The sequence below is a fragment of the Patiria miniata genome, unplaced genomic scaffold (genome assembly GCF_015706575.1).
Source record: "Patiria miniata isolate m_02_andy unplaced genomic scaffold, ASM1570657v1 HiC_scaffold_7, whole genome shotgun sequence".
NCBI lineage: Eukaryota > Metazoa > Echinodermata > Asteroidea > Valvatida > Asterinidae > Patiria > Patiria miniata.
Window position 1 is genome coordinate 20,005,891 of NW_024037074.1, and position 20,541 is coordinate 20,026,431.

The 20,541-nt window shown below is 38.9% G+C and overlaps 1 protein-coding gene across 5 annotated transcripts in view; it reads left to right on the forward strand.

The window, feature by feature from the left end:
* Positions 1-20,541, forward strand: part of LOC119745586 (poly(rC)-binding protein 3-like) — an 81,778-nt gene that overhangs the window by 57,457 nt on the left and 3,780 nt on the right. For 4 of the 5 annotated variants that reach the window (XM_038222049.1, XM_038222052.1, XM_038222051.1 and 1 more), the window contains 10 exons: positions 1,328-1,444; positions 2,129-2,266; positions 5,282-5,410; positions 6,915-6,989; positions 7,351-7,404; positions 7,982-8,054; positions 8,766-8,857; positions 9,568-9,617; positions 10,336-10,455; positions 14,791-18,314. In XM_038222049.1, the coding sequence (XP_038077977.1) occupies positions 1,328-1,444; positions 2,129-2,266; positions 5,282-5,410; positions 6,915-6,989; positions 7,351-7,404; positions 7,982-8,054; positions 8,766-8,857; positions 9,568-9,617; positions 10,336-10,455; positions 14,791-15,070 (1,128 nt within the window). In that variant the 3' untranslated portion in view covers positions 15,071-18,314. Of the gene's footprint in view, positions 1-1,327; positions 1,445-2,128; positions 2,267-5,281; positions 5,411-6,914; positions 6,990-7,350; positions 7,405-7,981; positions 8,055-8,765; positions 8,858-9,567; positions 9,618-10,335; positions 10,456-14,790; positions 18,315-20,541 lie in introns of those variants that run through there. The other variant, XM_038222054.1, reaches the window with a different exon arrangement.

Here is a 20,541-nt window from a genome sequence, read left to right on the forward strand (position 1 = left end):
CAACCTCTTTAATCGGTTCGTTAGTGTGGCGTCAATTCAGTTTAAACCATGCCCACTGGCCATTAAGTAGCATTGGGGAACCATTAAAACCGGAAGCTAACGCAACTTGAGTGTTCATCCAATGGGCGCTAGTAATCAGTGGTGCACGCGCAAATACCGGTATGACGTTTTTACTTACAAACCGGATAAAGGACGAAAATAAAATTATGTCAGAGGCCCCAGTTGTTATGAAAAACATTTTAAAACCAAATTTTGGTATAACACACTTTTGTCATGTAAATGTACATCTTTACACGTTTGTATCAGTGCATCATTAAGTATGATGATTGCTTTTCTATCCTTTATGTACTTGTATATTTGATTTGAGGGATGCCTTTCAGTGTTTCAGGGCACCAAAATATATTGGTACATTTTGTAACTCTTTCATCAGAATAGAGCCCCGGACATTATGCAGTCTTCTTCTTTTTTTTATCAAGATGTGCTATCAGTGCATTAGTCACCAGACTACTGTGGCATTTGTGAAATAAACCATGACTTTCATTGGAATGGCATTTTAAGTGCCGTAAGGAGAATACATAATGCCTTTAAAATATGGGCATGTACCGGTACATGTATGAGAGAATTCTAAATCAGTGGTTTTGTTCATGTTCAGTGTGAAACAGAATCTGAATCTCAATCAGTAAATTGATTGAAAGGATTGGATCAGAAAGTATTGATATTCATTTTAGCCAATCCAATTCATTTCGACTAATTTTCTAATGTTTTGGCCAGTGTTTCCCCAGGCTAATGAACTGAGCAAGGTGGTAACAATTCAAATTGACGATTGAAACAAAATTTACAGTCTGCAAACCGAAAAGAATGCAGCGCTCAGAAAAATGCGCGATGATTCCAAAAACACATCGATATTGTGAGTTCTTGATACATGGAGGTCAAGGAAAACGCTCATTAATTACACAAAATGAAATTTTTCCCAATTGATATTTCCTTTATTGTAAATCTTAACAGCGAGGTGGTGATATTGGCAAAAATTGAGCGAGGTGGTCACGGAAAGTAGCGAGGTGGGCCGCCTCACGTTTGAAAGGGCAGGGGAAACACTGGTTTTGGCTGTAAAGTGTATGTTAACAAAATATGAATGTGAAAATCGATTGAATTGATTGATTGATTGAGAAAGAATTGGTACTTATTGATAAGTGGATTTTAATAATTCATCTTCATTAATTTTCTGACTTCATGTGAGCCCCCTTGTGTTGATGGCATGTTTATCTTGCTTGTAAATGATTTCCAGATTTGTTTCTGAGCTCTTTTCTTGTTCCTTCTCTGTCTTCAGAGTCAAGCACGAATCAACATCTCAGACTGTTCGTGTCAAGAGAGAATCGTCACCATTTCTGGATCCCCTGAATCAATAAACGTGGCATTTTCTCTCATCACAAACAAGTTTGAGTTGGTAAGGCATTTTTTTTTGGTTAAGAATGCGATCCCTAGCACCTACATTTTGTAAATACTTCCCTTAGGATAAAGCTCGCCAGTTTAACTAGCCCCGTTGATTTTCTCGGCTGTTGGTTTTTTAACTGTGGATGTCTGAGTTCATTATGGAGATGGCATCATGTAAAATGTGTGGAACAGCAAACAAAACCCATTCTCTTATTAGTTGTGCTGAATTGTACTGCACTTGTAGTCGGCGGAACAGATATAATTTTCTTTCATGAACAATATTGTGTCGGGATTTGCATTCATGACGACTGCTTGACTACATGTAGACTGCTTGTCTAGATCTCATAGGGACAGTCTTGGCGAGTAAAGCCGCTTAGTAAGGAGGATTTCAAAAAAAGTTTGTGAAGAAAACATCCGATTGCCCACATTAAGTTGCATTAGTGAGAAACTAATGATATTTAACTTGACGGTTTAACCCATGAGTCCCTGAGCTGCTCCAAACCACCCAGCCGGATGGAACTGCCCCAAAACTTCCCCAGCACTGTAAGACTTCATAGATTCATGAGTGAATAAATATAATGGATACAATGTAATACAATGTAATACAATGTAATACAATGTAGTGCAATACAGTACAGTGTAATACAATGTAACACAGTGTTGCTAATTGCTTAACTTTATGTTTGGTCCATTACAGGATTTGTCGACCAATCCAAATAACAACACTCCTAGCGGGGCCCCTAAGCCACCGGTCACACTAAGGCTGATAGTACCGGCCAGCCAGTGCGGATCGCTGATCGGGAAAGCTGGCGCCAAAATCAAAGATATCCGAGAGGTATGTGGAAACAAGAGATTAATTAGACTGGGCTTACTTACATGTAGTCCAGCTAGCTGAGCAAGGAGGTCTCAGTTTTGAACCTTGCTTGTCCTCAGTAAATCAGTCAGTCTGTCAGTCCGTCAATCAGTCAGTCAAGTGGAAAATAAACGGGCCCTTCAGGTTCCGCCAAAACAAATACAAAATAATGAGTAATACCGCAACCATTTGGCCAGTGACAAGCTCGTTAAAATTTGTGAAATTTTTGTCGTGTGCATTATGCACGGAATTACTCATTGAATAGTTCCAACAAACAATGAAGTCCTAATTATGTCAAAGCATCATGACGTCACTCTTCAAGACATGAGTTCACTGTGGGGCCTTTGCATTTTTATATGTTAATTTTTATGGGAATATGACTTTGTTTTAGGTTCAAAGTGTTTGGCTGAATGAAACATGTATAAATATGTATGGGATTTGGGGGAGAACAAGAAGAAGAAAGAAAAAAAAGGGGGAAATGTTAACAAAGCAAAGACATGACAAATTACATGACATCCTACATGTAATTATCTCAAAGCACTCACAGTAAGTAACACATCTTGCTTCTTATATTTTTGTGGAAAATGGCCCACAATAGAAAACATTTTTTCCCCCGATTTTTTCTTCTTCTCAGTGATGGGTAGAGCTAATTAAATACATTGCACAATCTACCTGAGTTCATTGTACATGTTCCCTGCCATTTTGCAAGGATTCTAAAACCACCGAATCCTTTTCATTTGAAAGTGAAAATGCATCTGGTCAAAAAGGAAACAATCAATGCCAGGCAATTTCTGAAATTCCGGGATTCAGAAAGAAAAAGCTCTTTTTATTTATTTACCAGGCATCAAAACCAAAGCCACCATCCCCGGAAAAAAGATTAAATCACCCCAACAGTGCATTTCTCTTTCGTTGTTTTTCTTCTTCCCCCCCCCTTTATTTTTTTTAAAACTGAAGTAGCTCAATTGATCCAACAGCTGGGGGAGCGTTCAGCAAACTAATTGAGTTTTGTACGGCGACTTGTCATTGGTTAATGAAATAATGGGGGGTAGTGGCAGCAGCTGGCGTTCGGCAAGCAAGTCCTCCAGATAGACCTCAGTGAAGGAGGAGCCGCCACTTGACTTGAAATTACAGGCCAATTGTGATAAAATGATAAATGGTTACTGCGTTGCCTGATCGTTCTGCGGCATACAACCATGGGAATTGAAATTGAAAGGGATTTTATACTTTGTAGTTTTATTGTTTATCTTAGCAAAGGAAAGTTTATTGTGTGCTAATGTAAATGAGTCGTTTTGCACAAGGTGAGTCAAAAAGAGAGTGACCAAATTTGAAACAAAATATTGTTTAAAAAAGATATGTGGCTTGCTCTATTTCATAAAAATAACATAGGGCTGAAGTACATGTTATTGACTAGTAACTGTGAGTAACTGAAAATGGCACTTAAGTTGCATACTCTATTCCCAAGTTATGACTATTTTAATAAAAATATCACAACATTCAGCTGTTTACCACTGATCATTTACCGTTCTGCGAACTGATGAATACCCATTAAATATAATGAAACATGGATGTTTCCACCAACATGAATGAATGAAAACTTGCAAAGTAAAAAAACACACTCAATTCGCTGTCAATTTTTCAGGAAAAAAAAGAGTGGACTTGTTCCTCGTGTTCAAAACACAAAATGTGAAGTACAGTAAAAAATAATATTTCAGTCTTGACTCAAATGATTAAAATCCCATTTGTACTTGTGCTTGTGTGTAATCTGTAATTCTCACTCAGCTCAATAGCTTTCAATGGCATTCCATGGACAGCTATAAAAATGGGTTCTTTTAGTAAAACATGTGTAACTTCCGATAGCATGGAACAATTTAAGCAATTCCTTCTTTTTCTTTTTTACATGTAGATGAGTGGAAGAACATGCTCTTTTAAGACATACCGGTACTTCATTTCATGTACTAAATTTGATTGCTTTAAAAAAAAAAATCCTTAATCCAGGTCACTTTCTTTTTGACTCATCCTGTACTTGTACATGTACATGCATACATTGTGTCAACTGAAATACATGTAGAGCAAAATAAGAAATCTTCATTGTAGAATACTGCAAATAGTAATTCACCCCTCAGTTTTTTGATATGTTACTGGTAAAGTGAAATCTTAAAAAAAAAATTCTTGCTACACATACATGTACGGTAAAGCTGTGATTTACCGTCAAATATGAATTAGAATTCGCACCAAGTTGCAGAATTATGGAACAGATGGTGCCAATGTGAGCAACATGAATAATTGAAAAAAAAAACGTCACTAGTGGATGACAAATTGACAAACTTATTGAAAAACAAAAAGATAAGAAATGTAGCAAGCGCAGTCATGGGAGAATGTGATAAATTTAATATAAATTTTACAATGCGTTTTGTAATTGTTCGCACTTGGCACAGATAATCGCCATTTTGATATTGCACCCCTTGCGTAGAGCGCCCTCATTGAGGGCAAGTCGTTCCTCTGTGATAAATAAACAAATAAATACATTTTGGGAGGCCTCTCGTCCTTACTCGCAGCAGAAGCTGAATTCTGCAGGACGCTGCTACAACATGGTCGAGCCGAAGGCATGCAAAGGTACCTTAGGCAGCTGCCATATGTGACCCATGTCATTCCATGGAGCACAGCCCGATCAGAAGTGTTGATTTCTGCTGAGGGAGGAAAACCGGAAAACCCGGAGAAAAACCCTTGTGGCACAGGAGAGAATCAAAGAACAACTCTACTCACTTATGACCCGAGCCGGGAATCGAACCCTGGCCACAGCGGTCAGAGGCGAGCGCTTTACGCACTGCGCCATCCAGGCCTCGCATGATACGCATGAATGGACACTGTAGTCACATGTACATGTACATGTCACTGAATGAGAAAACATCCTTGCTAGGGATCTGTTCTTGATCAATTTTGCCGAACCATCCAACGATCAGAGAATTTGATTGTCGTTTTGACCTGCTTTCCCAACAGACCACAGGGGCATCAATACAGGTTGCCAGTGAGATGCTACCAAACTCCACAGAAAGAGCCGTAACGATCTCAGGAACACCAGAAGCAATAACTAAGGCTGTCCATCACGTCTGCCGCGTTATGCTCGAGGTAATTCTACAACAAACACCACTTTACGGAGCAATTTTCTACAACAAACATTCCCCTTGTTCGCAAGTACACACGTTTATATAATATTGGATGGTTTTGAGGGGGATACAAGAATATATTGCACAAGCTATAATAATATTGGCACGTGTCGAAGATGAGTGCAATATTGTTATATTGAGGGCAATATATTCTTGTATCCCCCTCAAAGCCATCCAATGTTATACAAACGTGTGTAAAAGGGGGTCGAACCTGTGTCCACAGGAACGAGTGCCCATCTCTCTTTTGAAGCGATTGGGGCAGACTCGAGTCCATGAAATGCTGCTGTGGGGGGATCGCCACACCTCCACAGCGAGTCTGTTACCTTCCCAGCTTTGAATAATGCCGTACCCATTTAACACCTGGGTTGAGAGGAGTTATTGAGGTAAAGCGCCTTACTCAAGGGCACACCCACATGGCCACTGCGGGGCTGGATCCCACAATCTCACAATCATGAATCACATGCTCTACATGTACACTGCTAAAAACAGTGTTTTTAAAAAGTAGAACAAATCTCATTTCAAGGAAAATGTTCTTGTCTCACTCCCTGGAAACGTTTTCTAGGTAGTGAGACAAACTATTTCTAGAAATACGAATTATTTCCTTATATTCAGAAAAGTAAGATATCAATTTTAGCAGAGTAACTGTGTGTAACTGAGTGAGGAGGTTAGTGAGGCCAAGCTCACTCCACTTTCAGACTGAAACTGATTTTTTTTTTAACCTTACGCCTCGTAACAGATAAGTTTCTTCCTTGTTAACCTAATCCAGACATGACAGTAGAACTTATTCATTTTGTAGATTTTAGTTTCTGTTTCTGATTCGGCTGAAAGTCATGAGATTGAACATTCTACAGGGTGAGTCAAACAAAACAAAACAAAACCCAAATGTCAGGACCATTGTTTTAGTGAAGTTCTGCATGTAGCACTTTCAAAATCTAGGATATGAAAGCCCAATTCATAAGTTTTCTTTTAGTACAAGAATCATTCAAATCACTCACATCCTTTTCAAGTTACGGAATTTTAAACACAACCACCGTTTTAAAGTTCTGTCCAAGGATCACGAAAAAGGTGTGCGTTCTATCAGCAAAACGAAAATCATTCACACACATCCCTATGTGAAATGTTTTGGGCATGCTAAAAGAACACTTCCTTTTTGTGATCTGTGGAGAGAACTTTAAAACGGTGGTTGCGTAAAATTCCATTACTTGAAAAGTATGTGAGCGATTCGAATGATTCTTGTACTGAAACCAAGCTGATGAATTGAGCTTTCATATCCTAGATTTTGAAAGTGCTACATTCAGAACTTCACTAAAACAATAGTCCTGACATTGGGTTTCATGTTTTTTTGACTCACCCTGTATTTTACACATGGATTTATGGGCCACGGATGCTTAACCCAATGAAAACAACTCTGCTTTGGTCGTTATTTTTCATGTTAATGATGATCCTCATGTTTTTATTGTCTCTAGTCGCCACCCAAGGGGGCCACAATCCCCTACCGACCCAAGCAACATTCAACTTCTATCATCTTTGCTGGCGGTCAGGTACGTTGGCAAATTATCGCAGAAAACTACAAAAGTTATCAATATCATCCCTTCTTCTTACTGTAATTTTTGGTTTTTGTTGTAAGCTTTCAGATGTGTTGTTTTCTTTTAATTGATTCATGAGGCAGTTACGCAAGATCGTCATTTTTGGGGGTTTCTGGGGGGGGGGGGGAGGGGGTGTACTTCTTGTTTTGTAATTTTGTTATTATTTTTCAGATGTTAAATTTACCTCTTCGTAATTTTTTTATGAGTGATTTTGATGGTACTTGGTTTTGCCAATTGCGTGTGAATTCCTTGTTGAACAAAACACATTGCAATATTCTATACGTCTACAACTGCATCTTCTCCACTTTTTTTGCAGGCATATGCAGTTCATGGTAACTATGCTGTGCCACAACCAGATGTCGGGAACCAGGTAAGAAGAACCCAGCACTAACGTATCCGTCTTATATTTCATGGCAATTTCGTTTCCAAATTTGCAAGGATTGTATTCAATGGTTGGGCGCACGAACGCAAGCTTCGAGGTAAACATAATTCTTGGAATTGAATACACTACTGTTCTAATTTATTCCACTGAAAAAAAGTTCCCCCTTTTTTGCTTAATTGTTGTCGACCCATTTGCACCAAATAACTAAACCCCCAGCAGCACAAGAAATCATTATCTTCACCCATCTGACCCCTCCCTGGCCTCCCTAGCACACTGAAAATTGAAACCAGTGAAACTTTTTGTTGAACAGCTTCACAAAAACCTTCATTTTGCCTCCATCTTGTAGCTTGAGTGTCTAAAGATGAGTTCTTAATCCACAGGCAAATCTTAAAAAAAACACGATTTTCTTGACTGTAAAACCCAATTCTGTAGGCCCTAGTTTCATTACATGACGAACCTACACAAACGTCCTTCCCAATAACCCCCCTGCACACATTACTGGAGGAAAGAAGTCACCAGACCTAACCTCCGACCTTTGACCTTCCCGTATGTGGTCTTGTTTCAGTTGTCCAAGCTGCAATATGCCATGCAACACACAACCACCCCCTTCATCCCAGGGCAGTCCCATTTTCCTGCAGGTATGTCAAGACTCTCTCTCTCTGTCACTCTCTCTCTCTCTCTCTCTTGCCATCCTCTTTCTGTTGCCATGACGACCCTCGTCCTTTGTAGGAATGTCCTTTCCATCATGCATTTCATATATTTTATGTTAAATTTAATCTTTGTTTCCAATATTGTTTCAAAATGTTGACCCTTTCTCTGTGTATCTTTCCAAAAATGTGAAGTGTGTACATGTTAGATTGGTGTTATACTGACGAATAAAGCCTGCCTGGATTTCTCTCTACCTGTAAACTGGGGCCATTCTGTTAAGATGCACATATTGTGCCAAATGTAGATGTATCGCAATCATTTCTTAACTTTTAATTATAAGTTGACAGTTATACTTACATGAACAGCACATTCCCAAGTCTCTATACACGAACAGCACATTCCCAAGTCTACACTACCCTCATGTAAATCAGTTGTTTGTTTTTCCAGATACTGAGGGGAAACAAGACTAGAACTGCCTAGAAGAGCTTGGCTCTTGATTCCCAGTTCAAGATATTGTTTATACTCCTTTAACTCAGTCAGTCAGTCAGTGACTCAGTCAGAGGATAGAGGCTGGGCCTTTGGTTCCAAGCAAGAACCGCTCTTGGAACCTTTTTGGAGCAGTTTGTCAACTGCCTTCCCTTCCTCGCCATGTCCCATCGGTTGTCAATGAGTAACCCTTGTTTGGTCATTCCACACTGTAGGTGCAATACAGCAGTATAGCGCCGCTGCTGCTAACACTGTGCCAGTAGCACCAACCAACCAACAGACTCACGAGATAACGATACCGAACAGTGTAAGTCAATCCATTATGTGCCTTCCAGCTTCTTCTTGGTAGTGTTGATTCAAAAGGTGATGCTTATTTCACAGAGGTTATTCACATGTGAGATGTTTTCATTATGTTGTGCCCGTTTCCCAATAAGTGTTAGATATTGCCAGGTTGTCCCCTTGTAATCTCTTTAACACATATCCAACTGAGAGTCTTGTTGCATAGGCAAATCTTGATTAGGTTAATTACAATTAATGATATTGTGATTTAGACATACAAGTACACACATGCCATTGCTTTCAAAATATTCAATTTTGGTTTGCTTTTTAAAATCTGTCTTTCTACGGGAAAGGTGTATAACCTCATTTAAAGGTCAACTTGCATTTGACCTTGATATGATTGAAATTTATATCTGGTGGATTGGTTGAATTGTCAGTAAGGCCCCCCAAAAAAGTCTCCGGTTTCTGGTATGGAGCTTGCCTAAAAAGTGGTTAAAATTGTGCAGCAGCAGGATTCCAGTCAAACCAGTGAGTTTGGCAGTTTTGAGACATCATCTTTTATTGAAAAAAAACTTTTTCATGTTGCCGACGCGCATGGCTACGGCAACGCGCGCGCATACCAGAAACCGAAGACTTTTTTGTTTGGCCTAATCTTCAGTTAGAAGAGCGATGTGCCTTATTTGCTTCTTAAATACTTATATATAAGAAAAGAAATACTCTTTTGCTTTTATCTTTTAGGTTATCGGCTGTGTCATTGGAAGACAGGGTAGCAAGATCCAAGAAATAAGGTAAGGTCGTGTTGAACTGTGGATCAGCAAACTTTCACATTCAATCTTCTATGAAAACAAAAAAGGGTTGGGCATTTTCAGTCATGAAGGACCATTGGATCGTTTCCGCCAAATCTAAAAACACATTGTTTTTCTTTGTTCTGTGTATTCTGAGAAATTTGGAAGGTAATAGTTGCTCAGTGATCAGATTCTGTGTCTTGATTGGCCGAGAGTATGTCACATGGTAGTCGCTATTATATTGTACACTGCCAAGACGACTATACCACGGCAGGCCCGCTCTGACAAGCACTGTATGCATGGCTTCGAACATAGCAAAAGGAGATCTGTGTGTTTGTGTAGCACGTACTCTCATGCCGTTCGGAGTTGTGTACTAACATTTCTTAAAGGTGTAGTAGATTAAAGTCAATTTTACACTCAAGTCAAATTGAAATTGAAGTAAATTTGTTTTGGATTTTTGGTTTAAGTAATCAGATATCTCGAAAAATAAGCAGAATCTGTGAGAGAGGTGTTAGAAACAAACATTGGTGGTTTTAACGTGTGGTTCAGTAAAACAAGCCTCCCTCGGTGATCCATGGAGCGTTGCATTTTCCCTCAACATCAACACAGGAAACTAGAACGTTGCATGGATCAGGTCAGAGGCTAGTTTGCCACACTTCCCGAAGCAGCCAATATTTGTATACCACGTCCCCTGTGCACTTTTCTGTTTGTATCTCGACAGACAACTATCGGGAGCAAACATCAAAATCAACGATGTCAAAGAGGGCAGTCCGGACCGAGTTGTGACCATCACTGGCCAGACAGACAGCATTGCTTTTGCCCAGTATCTCATCAATTTCAGGTAAGTTTCTCAACTTAACATTCGAGTTCTAATGGACTGCATGGTTATAACCAAGTCCGCCCAAGTCCTCTTGTGTCCCGTGAGCGCAATAGGAGCACGGAATAATGTAGTGCGTCTTCATGGAACGCAGAGCGGCACTACATTTTCTGTGTTCCATGACCCCGAGTGGGACAACGAACTTATCTTCAAGCAAACTTGACGCACAGTACGCGCTGTGCGCTGTACAGCGGTTGTCCTATTACACATGCATGCAGCAGGAATTGTGCGAGCATCTTGGAATAGCGCGATACACGGAGTGCGTAATGGACCGTGTGCCATGGATTGACCAATCAGCATCGAGGATTCAAGTTTGCTTGAAGATAAATATACACAATGGTTACGAAAGAGACAGAAGGCGTGCTTTTGGGAAGGCAGTTCAACTGGACAAAGTAATGGACCGACACTGTTCCCTGTTCATTCAGTCTTGAGACTGATCACATCACTCGCTATCTATTGATGACAAAGACGAAATTGGAGTACTTCAAAATCTTGATGAGAAAGAGGAGATCATCTGTAAAATAATTTCAGTATTGAGGATATTCCTGAGTTTTTTTTTTTTTTTTATGTTGACGAGTAGTCAAGACATGCATAAAAATAGAACAGGTACATCATCCAGTTTTTTTAGTTAAACTTTCAAAATATTCTTGTCAAAGGTAGGTATTTTGAACTTTGCAGCATTCAGTGACTTTAGTGTATTGAAATACATCATTGCGCCATGAGGTTTTTTTTGTTTATTACCCGTAGAAACATTTTTCATGTTAGTACATGTAGAAGGCACCAAGGGCATTAGGGCAGATAAAATTCTTTCTTTTTTCTAAATCCTAAGGCCAAAAAAAAAAAGTCTCCGGTTTCTGGTATGGAGCTTGCCCAAAAAGTGGTGCGGCGACGCGGCTTTTTTTTTTTTTTTTTACCTGATTTTTTTGCTTCAAATGTCGGCTGATGACTGCAAATGGTGCCCGACTAAACTTAGTGCAAATATATGGGAGTCCAGAGAGGCCACATAAAGCTTATTCTCGACCATAACCCAATCTAAAAACACGTTAAAATTGTGCAGCAGCAGGATTCCAGTCAAACCAGTGAGTTTGGCGGTTTTGAGACATCATCTTTCATTGAAAAAAAAACTTTTTCATTTTGCCGACGCGCATGGCTACGGCGACGCGCGCGCATACCAGAAACCGGAGACTTTTTTTTTTTGGCCTAAAGCACAGTTTTTTCATTGTCATCGTAGAGTTCCGTGTTTGAAGTTCATGCATTGTAATTGCTGAATAGAATTAAGCCGTACATATTCAGTTGTAGACAACCATCATGCACACATGTAAATCAGATGGCAGATAAAGTATCATTTTGTTAGTGTGTCAAAATTTATGAATTTGTTGGTTTGTCCATCCCAAGACTACATGTATGGTTAAAGGACCCATGCAATGTAATTTTTTTAATACTATCCTTGAAAATTCACCTTTGTGTCCCATTTAACCTTATTTTCAATTTTTGTTTTGCCATTTTCAAGGGTAATTTGGTGCCTTTTTGGTGTTTATGATAATGCAAATTTCCGTATTCCTGAACAAAACTGTGATGTCATTCCAGGCAGAAACCTCAATGTTACAGCTATTTCAGCAAAAACAGTAACTTGAATTTTGGATATTTTGCTGTCATAAAATATTCCCCTTTTTTTTGTGATTCGTTGTTGTGCAAGTACATAGCAGTAAGCCAATGAGCAACCCTTTCTCACAAATGTTTTCAATGAGCAAATTTTGGGTTCACAATTTGAACAGAAAACCCCGACGCTGAACAGTGTCTTCCTGAAATGACATCATAGCAACAGCTCCCTCAGTTGTCCAGAAAATCATGGACAATTTCAAATGTTTAAAGAAGTGCACTGGTTTTTAACCAAAAAGGGATGTCAAATAGTTTTCATACATTTAAGAGTAGTAGAAAGTTGCACAAAATGTATTTGGAGAAAAATTCATCGCATGGACCCGTAAATACTTTGAAAAGGGAAGTTTGTGCTTTCAAGATTATTAATACTGATAAGGTTAAAAGGAACAGCCCTGAACATCACAATGAGACATTAATACAAGACTTGTATGTTACTAAGCATGATCAACATTTGTATGATTCAGTTAATGGTATTCTTGTTTTTCACTTTGAAATAAATAATTAAACAAAAATTCAATTAATCAAAAAATAATCACTTAATAAAGGTATCGAGAGACATAAACAAAATGGCTGAAAGAAATGTTTAAATTTGATTAAGGTCGGTAATTGTTATGGCTTGATTCAATGGAAGATTAATTATATCATACTTTCTGAAAATGCCTCTTGTTTCGCTGGTGAATTAGCAATTAACAAACCCTGGTGAAGGAGCTTTCAGGGCAAATGCCCAGAATGTCTGCGGAATTCTGTCTTCACCTGACTTGAAAGTCTCTTGACCAAATCAAACCCCTCCAAAGCTGCACTGTTTTGACAAGTTGCAGGCATATCAGGTTTGCATTTGGTAGACCTGGTTTTTTTTTTCAACAGAAAGTGGTTATCATTTAATGAATTGTACAGAAAAATGGGGTCATTCTGTAACTCTAGGGCCCAAAGTGCGACAATTTTCCTGCCTCTGTTACCTCTGATCTTAGTGATTTGCCGTTTAAAATGACTTCAAACTGTTTCTAACTTGCTGGATAGGTAGTTTGCTTTACAAAACCACTCTTTGAAGGGAAGGCAAAAACAAAAAAGTGCAGTCAAAATTGACAAAGTCATAGATGTCAGGTGTAACACGAGCAGGAAGAAAGTGGACCCCAGATTTATAGAATGACGCAATGGATGTGCAATTCTTCAACCCAGGGGGAGATTTGCAGAGAGGCTTGCGCAATCGTTAATGGTGACAACAAGTTTTCAGTTGCAGCTGTTTGAACTGGGCGTGCGCACTTCTAAATTTGACGGTTATCATTTGTAAATAAACAATAAAAGTTCTTGTTCTAAACCGAGTGCACATTTCAACAGCTTTGGACAACACCATACTTTTAATGTGTTTTAATGTCTTGCAAATTATAGTTTCCATATTCTTTTTGAATGCACAAACTAAATTGCAGAATAACCTTTTGACCCATAGACTTGTGTGGGTTCGTCTGCTGCGTTTATCCCAGTGTTAAACTTGTCAAATTACATTGTGCACATGCACAGTTGAAATGCTAAACTGGCTAATATTGACGATGAAGACTCCGGTTTTGTACATTTACACCGTCCTGTGCAATGACCTTTTTAAAATTCTGATCAATGCCTTGCAAACCTGCAGAGTTTTAATCAAGACAAGAAGTCAGCTCACACTTATTACGGGGAAGACCAATTCGCTCTTTTCACACTTCCGCCATGGGCATGCAGAGCCTCGATCTGGCAACTTAACACAATAAATATAACCGGTTCAGTGATTCCCGTGTCGGGGTTCAGATCACTGAACCGGCTATTTTTATTGTGTAAAGTTGCCACATCGAGGCTCTGCATGCCCAATGGTGGAGTGTGAAAAGAGTGAATGCCATTGTCACAGTATAATTGGAAAGCTTCACTTGTCATGCTAGTGATCTGATGACTTGTGATTACTTGATTATGGCTCTGCTGTAAAACTTGTTGAGTTATTGTTTGCTCTCTCCGCAGAGCCTCTTATCAAGTGAAATATGTCTTTAAAAAAAACCAAGTTTGAGACAGAGTTCCGCAGACATAGGGAAATGTAGTTCTATGAGTAGACACCTGTATCGGACTTTTTCTCGGGGGATTCTTAGTTTTACCTTTCACTCCACAGACCCCTTCGTTCTGCCACTCATGTTTCTTGCATGGGCATCCTTCACTTGAGTTCTTGCCATGTTCCCCCTTATCTCTTGTGCCTTTTCATCCCGATAATGACTTCTCTTCCAGATCATCCTTATTTCGGCATGATTAAAAAACCAAAAAAAAACCTGGAAAAAAAAATCTATTTCCACTGTCCACTGATAATGAGCATGATGCTTGACACCAAGAATTGTATATGAAACGAAGCAGCTTCTTTAATTGTTTGATATCCTGTACTTTTGTTAATCCACACTTCTCCCCATGATTTGAGTTTGGCAATCCTTCATATAGCACCTTCATTATTGTGACCCATTTCTGAATTCGGTCCTGAGTCCTGATCAGTGTTTATTCCCCCTCGTCCCTCCTCCCTCATCACACCGTCCTTTATGAACCAACATCTCCTACCCTTCTAATCCCTCCCGCTGTATCGCCTACCCGTCCCTCTAACCTTCCGGTCATTTTCCTTCCCTGTTTTTCTCCATACAGCCTTGAGACGGCCAAAAGCCAGACCTCTGTGACCGTTGACCCATCTGTGACCTCGATGACCTCATTCACCACCTCTTCATCACCCACCACCCTGACCCCGAATTCCGCACCCTCGCCGACAATCTCCCAAGACATGACTCCTCTCTCAAACATACTGATGAAACCTGTACCGTTGCTCAGTTTGGATGCCCTACAGCAGGCCAGCAATGCTTACACAACCAAAATCCGCACTGCTACGGTAGCCGCAGTCGCTGGAGCTAAGAAATTCTCCCCATACTAACTCCACACTGCACGTTCTTTTTTTGTTGTTTTTTTTCGCTGGTTCACGCTTTTTTGTTTGTTTTTTCTTTCGTTGTTTGTTTTAATGAAGGGATCATGATCCAAGTTGGCACTTTTTGTTTTGATATGACTTCTGATGACACAGGTGAAGAGTGAACTTTTTTTTGTTTTCCATATGTGATGTAATTGCTGTTTCACTTTGTGCTTCCAATCCAAGCCAAGTAATAGTTTTAGTGTCACAAATTTAAAAAATGTGGGGAAGATTGACATGGACACTCAAGTCATGATTGCTAAATTAACTGATTTGAATCTTATAGAGAACAGTATTGAGGTGAGTTGCGGACTACCGGTTTTGTAAAACCACAGAAATTAATTTTCATTTCTGCCTGTAAACCGGCTATCTAATGTGCATAATCGAGGGAAATGGCAGTGTTCCTTATACCAGGTTCACAATAGACGCAGTGACTACATTTAACAGGGGTGTACTAATATATTGACCGGTGGTTAGGGCAATAGTGGACATCTATGCACCTTTGGGGAGTGGGGACTGTGAGTTGACCATAAGAGTGCCCTAAAAACAGAACCCTCTTAAGGGTCACTCACAATCCCAAGGTTTGGATAACTGAACAATAGTGTCAAAAAATGTTAACTTTGTATTTTATACCGCCCAGTACCAAGTCTTGTACAACCTTTTTTTTTTTTTTTTTATTGAGAACAGCTTACTTTCGGCATGCTCATCCATGCATTTGGACAATGCCTAGGCATGCTAAGACATGTTAGAAATGTAGTTATTTTCACCTCGGGTTTGACCGCTGAACTGAAAATCTAGATGAAAAACGTCACTGTTCTCTACACAAATACAAACCTGACTTGACAATGGCTATAGATGCAAGTCTCAACTGACCACAATCAGAAAATCAGCTTTCAGTTTTGATAAATCGATAAACGTTAAAGTAAAAATGACATATTGGACGAAATCAAGTCTTCCACTTGGTTCATAATGTTGTCATTGCAAAGAATGTAACTTAACATTTAGATCATTACAACAAAGAGACTTTAGTAGGGTTTGATTATACATTTGTCGAGGACATTATTTAGTTGTCCTAGACGTTATTGAAATTGTCTCAGATGGTTATGCCAATCAGTATTTTAGTTTTGGTGGACTGGGGAAGGAGTCTGACATTTACATGTAGGTTTTGGAGGGAAATTAAGTCTGGTATCCTAACTGCGTTTGTTTAATGAGGCTCCTTACAGCTGCTACATGACGCTCTTACCAGAAGAAGACGGGGAACTAGAGTGCATGGTAGGAAAACAAAGACAGCTTTGAGGACGCGTCTGAATCTCGTGTCTAGCTATTGCCTTGGCCATTGCTCGTAACAACTACATGTGAACAAGCTGACAGTAGACACGGCCGTAGCTCTGGAAGTCCGTTTTTGACACAGCCTAGGATTGTATTACCTACTTAAGTAGGTGTGGTCATGGGATACTGTTCAAACAGAGGACTAACAAGACTGTTCGCGTGTGGAAGATGCAGACAACGCACCTAGGAAGTTGTGCATTTAACTTTGATAAGTAAAGCTACAGACCAACTGGAGGTTTGTAGGAAGTAGAGTCCGAATTACATTCATCCACTTTCATCAGTGCATGTGTAATTGCCGGCCGTAGACTAGTTATTTTAGACGCAGCCAAGAAAAATGTCAAATAATTGAGGACCTTTGAGAAGTTGAGGCTTTTCTTTTTCATTTTTAGTCGACTGGATGGGAGTTGTCATGTTAGAGCTCTTGGAAATATGATGTTCATTAAAATGGACGAAATGTTGGCTAGTCCTTGGTAGCAGTGCGGAAGTGCTGGGTTGAGGAATGATCTTGTTTTAGTTTCACCATCGGAAGTACATTGGCTGTTGCTACTGAAGACTGTAATAGGAAAGAGATGTATGTACTTGGCCTCATGCGCTGCAGTGCCAAGCACACGTTCATTCGAAGCATAGTGAGATTTGGGAATGCATGTATTCCCTTTCAGTAAGGTACTTCAACTTGAATGTTTCTAGTTTCCATCGTGAACAGAGGGACTTCTAGAACAAGCGACAGTAGATTTTAGCATGCATATTTGCTACGTCAATGGGATACCCTAATTGCTGTGGAAACAGTTGCGGAAGTCTCGCCTTCAACTCATAATTTTAATACAGTTTTAGAGTGCTAAATTTTGACGTGATTCACTTCCATCGAACTGAAAATGATTTTCTGATTGTAGTTTCTGTTCAGTTATTGGTAAGAGGTTTTGTGGGGGGGGGGGGGGATAAAAGTTTTAGAGTGAACCAGCGAAAAGCGCATGTTTAAATGCACCTGTATGCGTCATCATCACATCATGTACATAATGTGTCATCACCCAGCTTATGTCTTGACAGTAATGTACTAGTATGCGCACTTGTTTGTGTGGGTTTTAGTCAATCTTTGAATGAAGAAACATAGCTGGCTATAACATAACCATGCAGCAGCATCATGGACAGATAAATTATAATTTATTTCCAACTTTTTTCCAATGATTGTTTTTCCTCCGAGTCTTTGTATTCATGTTTTAGTATTCCAAACCATAGTTAATCTTCCATTGTATTTAAGAGGCTCCTAATTAAGTAGTGTATGTAATTGACCGAGATTTTTGAGACCGTGGCATACAAGGGTTTTCTTTCGTCCGTCCATAAAGTCAAAGAGTCACAGACAATTTTTTTCCAAGCATTGATGAAATTGAAGCACACACCAAGCTAGATAATTTTACTCCATACTTTGGTATTACAATTCATGTGTGCTCACGTAGCAAGGGTGTGTGCCAAGTTTTGATCAGGTTGGTATTAAAACATGTACATTTTTGGGGCATGACTGTAGAAACAAAACGCATCTTCCACTTTTTTGACATAATTATGTATAAATTTAGCAAAAGTAAGGCTGTACAAAAAAATAAAAACGATTTGGTGCGTGGATGTTACGTAAGGTACGTGTATAGCCTAGCTAGCCTGTTTCGAATGGTAGTAGATATAGTTGTTATGATGTTATACAACAACTTCACTAATTTCAATAACTAGTAGTGTTCATTAGTCCGTCTTGTAGATCGTGTTGCATGTGTGATAACTAGTTTGAGTTTTCACCACAAGAGCATCGGTTTGGTATCTGACATGCAGGTTAGCTGTCCGTCAACAAGCAGAAAATAATAGTCTGTCTGACTATTCAAGAAAAGAGATTTTTCTGTGTACATTTGCAGGATCATCCTATGTGTGATTTATTTGTAATTTGATTGGCGGTTGTCGGCGATGCGTATATTTTTGCAGGTATTCATTTTTAAATAATTGATCTTAGTTCCTCTTCCGCGGAGTTCCATTTTTTTGGGGGCAAGATTTCTGCTCGGATGTTGTGTTTACTTGTATGGAAATGTATATAGCGCCCTCAAGGCAGAAATTGCTTACAGACCGTCTCAGGAGATCCTTGTTTTTTTTAAGCGACTTCAATCCATGATGCATTGTTTTGGAGTAAAGCCAATTATTTGGGCTATCGTAGAGAGGCCAAATCAGTTGGGAATTACTTTCAACAACTTTGTATTAACCCTAACCCCTTGAGCACTTTAACTAGAATATCCTAAATCCGCCAAAATCCGGCCCCAATTTTGTCATGCAAAAAATGTTGGTTTCCTGAGTTTATCAGAATCCACCAGTGTAGTATGATAAATACCTCGTACACACCAAACATATAGCCAATGGGTTAAACTGTTGAGATCCTGAATCCATCAACTTCACCCAACTGCTAAATGTAGAGGTATCCTGGATCCATCAAAATCCTGCAGTACCGCTGGGCTTACTGTCCTGAATCCACCAAAATCCCCCATCTGCACTGGAAAGCAGGAGGTCGTGGGTTCGAGTCCCAACCGAGTGATTTTCCAACTTTCACTCGGGAGGTAACACACTGAGTATAGTGTTAAACGTCGTTGAAGGGCAAAACCTATAATTTGAAAATCCCCCAACTTTTTCAATATGGATGTATCCTGAATCCGCCGAAATCTTCCAAAACAGGGGTGTGGATTTTGAAGGATTCAGTTACGTTAGGGTTTATATAGCAAGTTCGTCCACAGGAATTTGACACCCATCAATATTTCATTTAGAGATTAAAAAAAAAATAATACCAGCACTTCTTTTTCGGTTGACTACCTTGGGAACAGGTGGGGTTTTCATTATTATTTTTTTAATTAAAGTTCTTTATGAAAGATAACGATTGTAATATCATGAAATTACTTACTTAAGGGAACAGCTCCCGTAGGTGGAGGGCCCTGTTTAAAATCATGTTGATGGAAAATCTGAATTTGTCTTCTATAGTAATTTCTTAGCGGGTGCACATTTTCCTTGCTCAAATTAACGCGTAGTTTACGGAACATTGCGCTGTAATTGCATGGAATGAACTATTTGAATGAGACTTCAAGCATTGGTTGATGACGGGTCACATGACGAAGAGAATGCGTAGAAGAATTTGTAGAGGTAATTTATATTCAAATTTCATATCCGGCAGTCGTGCTTCTAAATCAAACGTATTGAATCTACACGCTTCATTTGTCAATTTGAATTTGATAAAATTTGCAAAGAAATTTGCGAGAAATTTAAATTTTATCCAACAATCTTTAAAAGTAATTTTTCGAAATGAAAAAAATAAATAATAAGAACATTAAGATATATTATGGACATATATAATGTTTATTTGTGTTTATTGTTTGCGTTTTGTAAGATATTACTAATATCCCGACCCTCATATTGGAAGATTTATTTGATACAAGTCATATTACATGTATGTATTCATTCAATTTATGTTTTATTATGTTATTCTTCCTTTTTCCAGTTTACTTCCATTTAATTCAGTAGTTGGGCAGTTCATTTCCAAGACAAATGCTTTAAATTGGACTGGTATACAGTTCTTCAAATTTCGCAACTCCATTTTTTATTCAGTGATTTGCAAAATTATGAATAACATTATACAGGGTGGATTTTTGGGGGTATTTGTGTTGTAATTTTTTCTGTTAATAAGTTGTTCATTATGTACAGATTTAACAATAGTTAAACAATTGAGATTGTTGAACTGGAGCAGTTTTTGTTTTTACAAGGGATTTATATTTGTGTTTGAATGTTGTTTGCAATGCTTCAAAAATTATCATGATCCTCGTGTCGACTGCGGCTCTTTGTTTTATTAATTATTCCGCGTAATTTTCCTTGCGTAATTCTTGTAATTATACCTTAAGATGCTGTGATTTTCTTCATTTCAATACTGTTAAACATTTTGTAGGAGAGCCGTCTTATTAACGAGCGACAGGAAATGCTTTGAATGGAAATTCGCAGAACTGAGCACTATATAGACCTTTATGTGTAGCAGCCATCTTAGAGGGCAATGCCTTTGTTTTTGCTTGGATATGTATGAGTGAACCTGTTGCGCATTCATTGTTACTGAA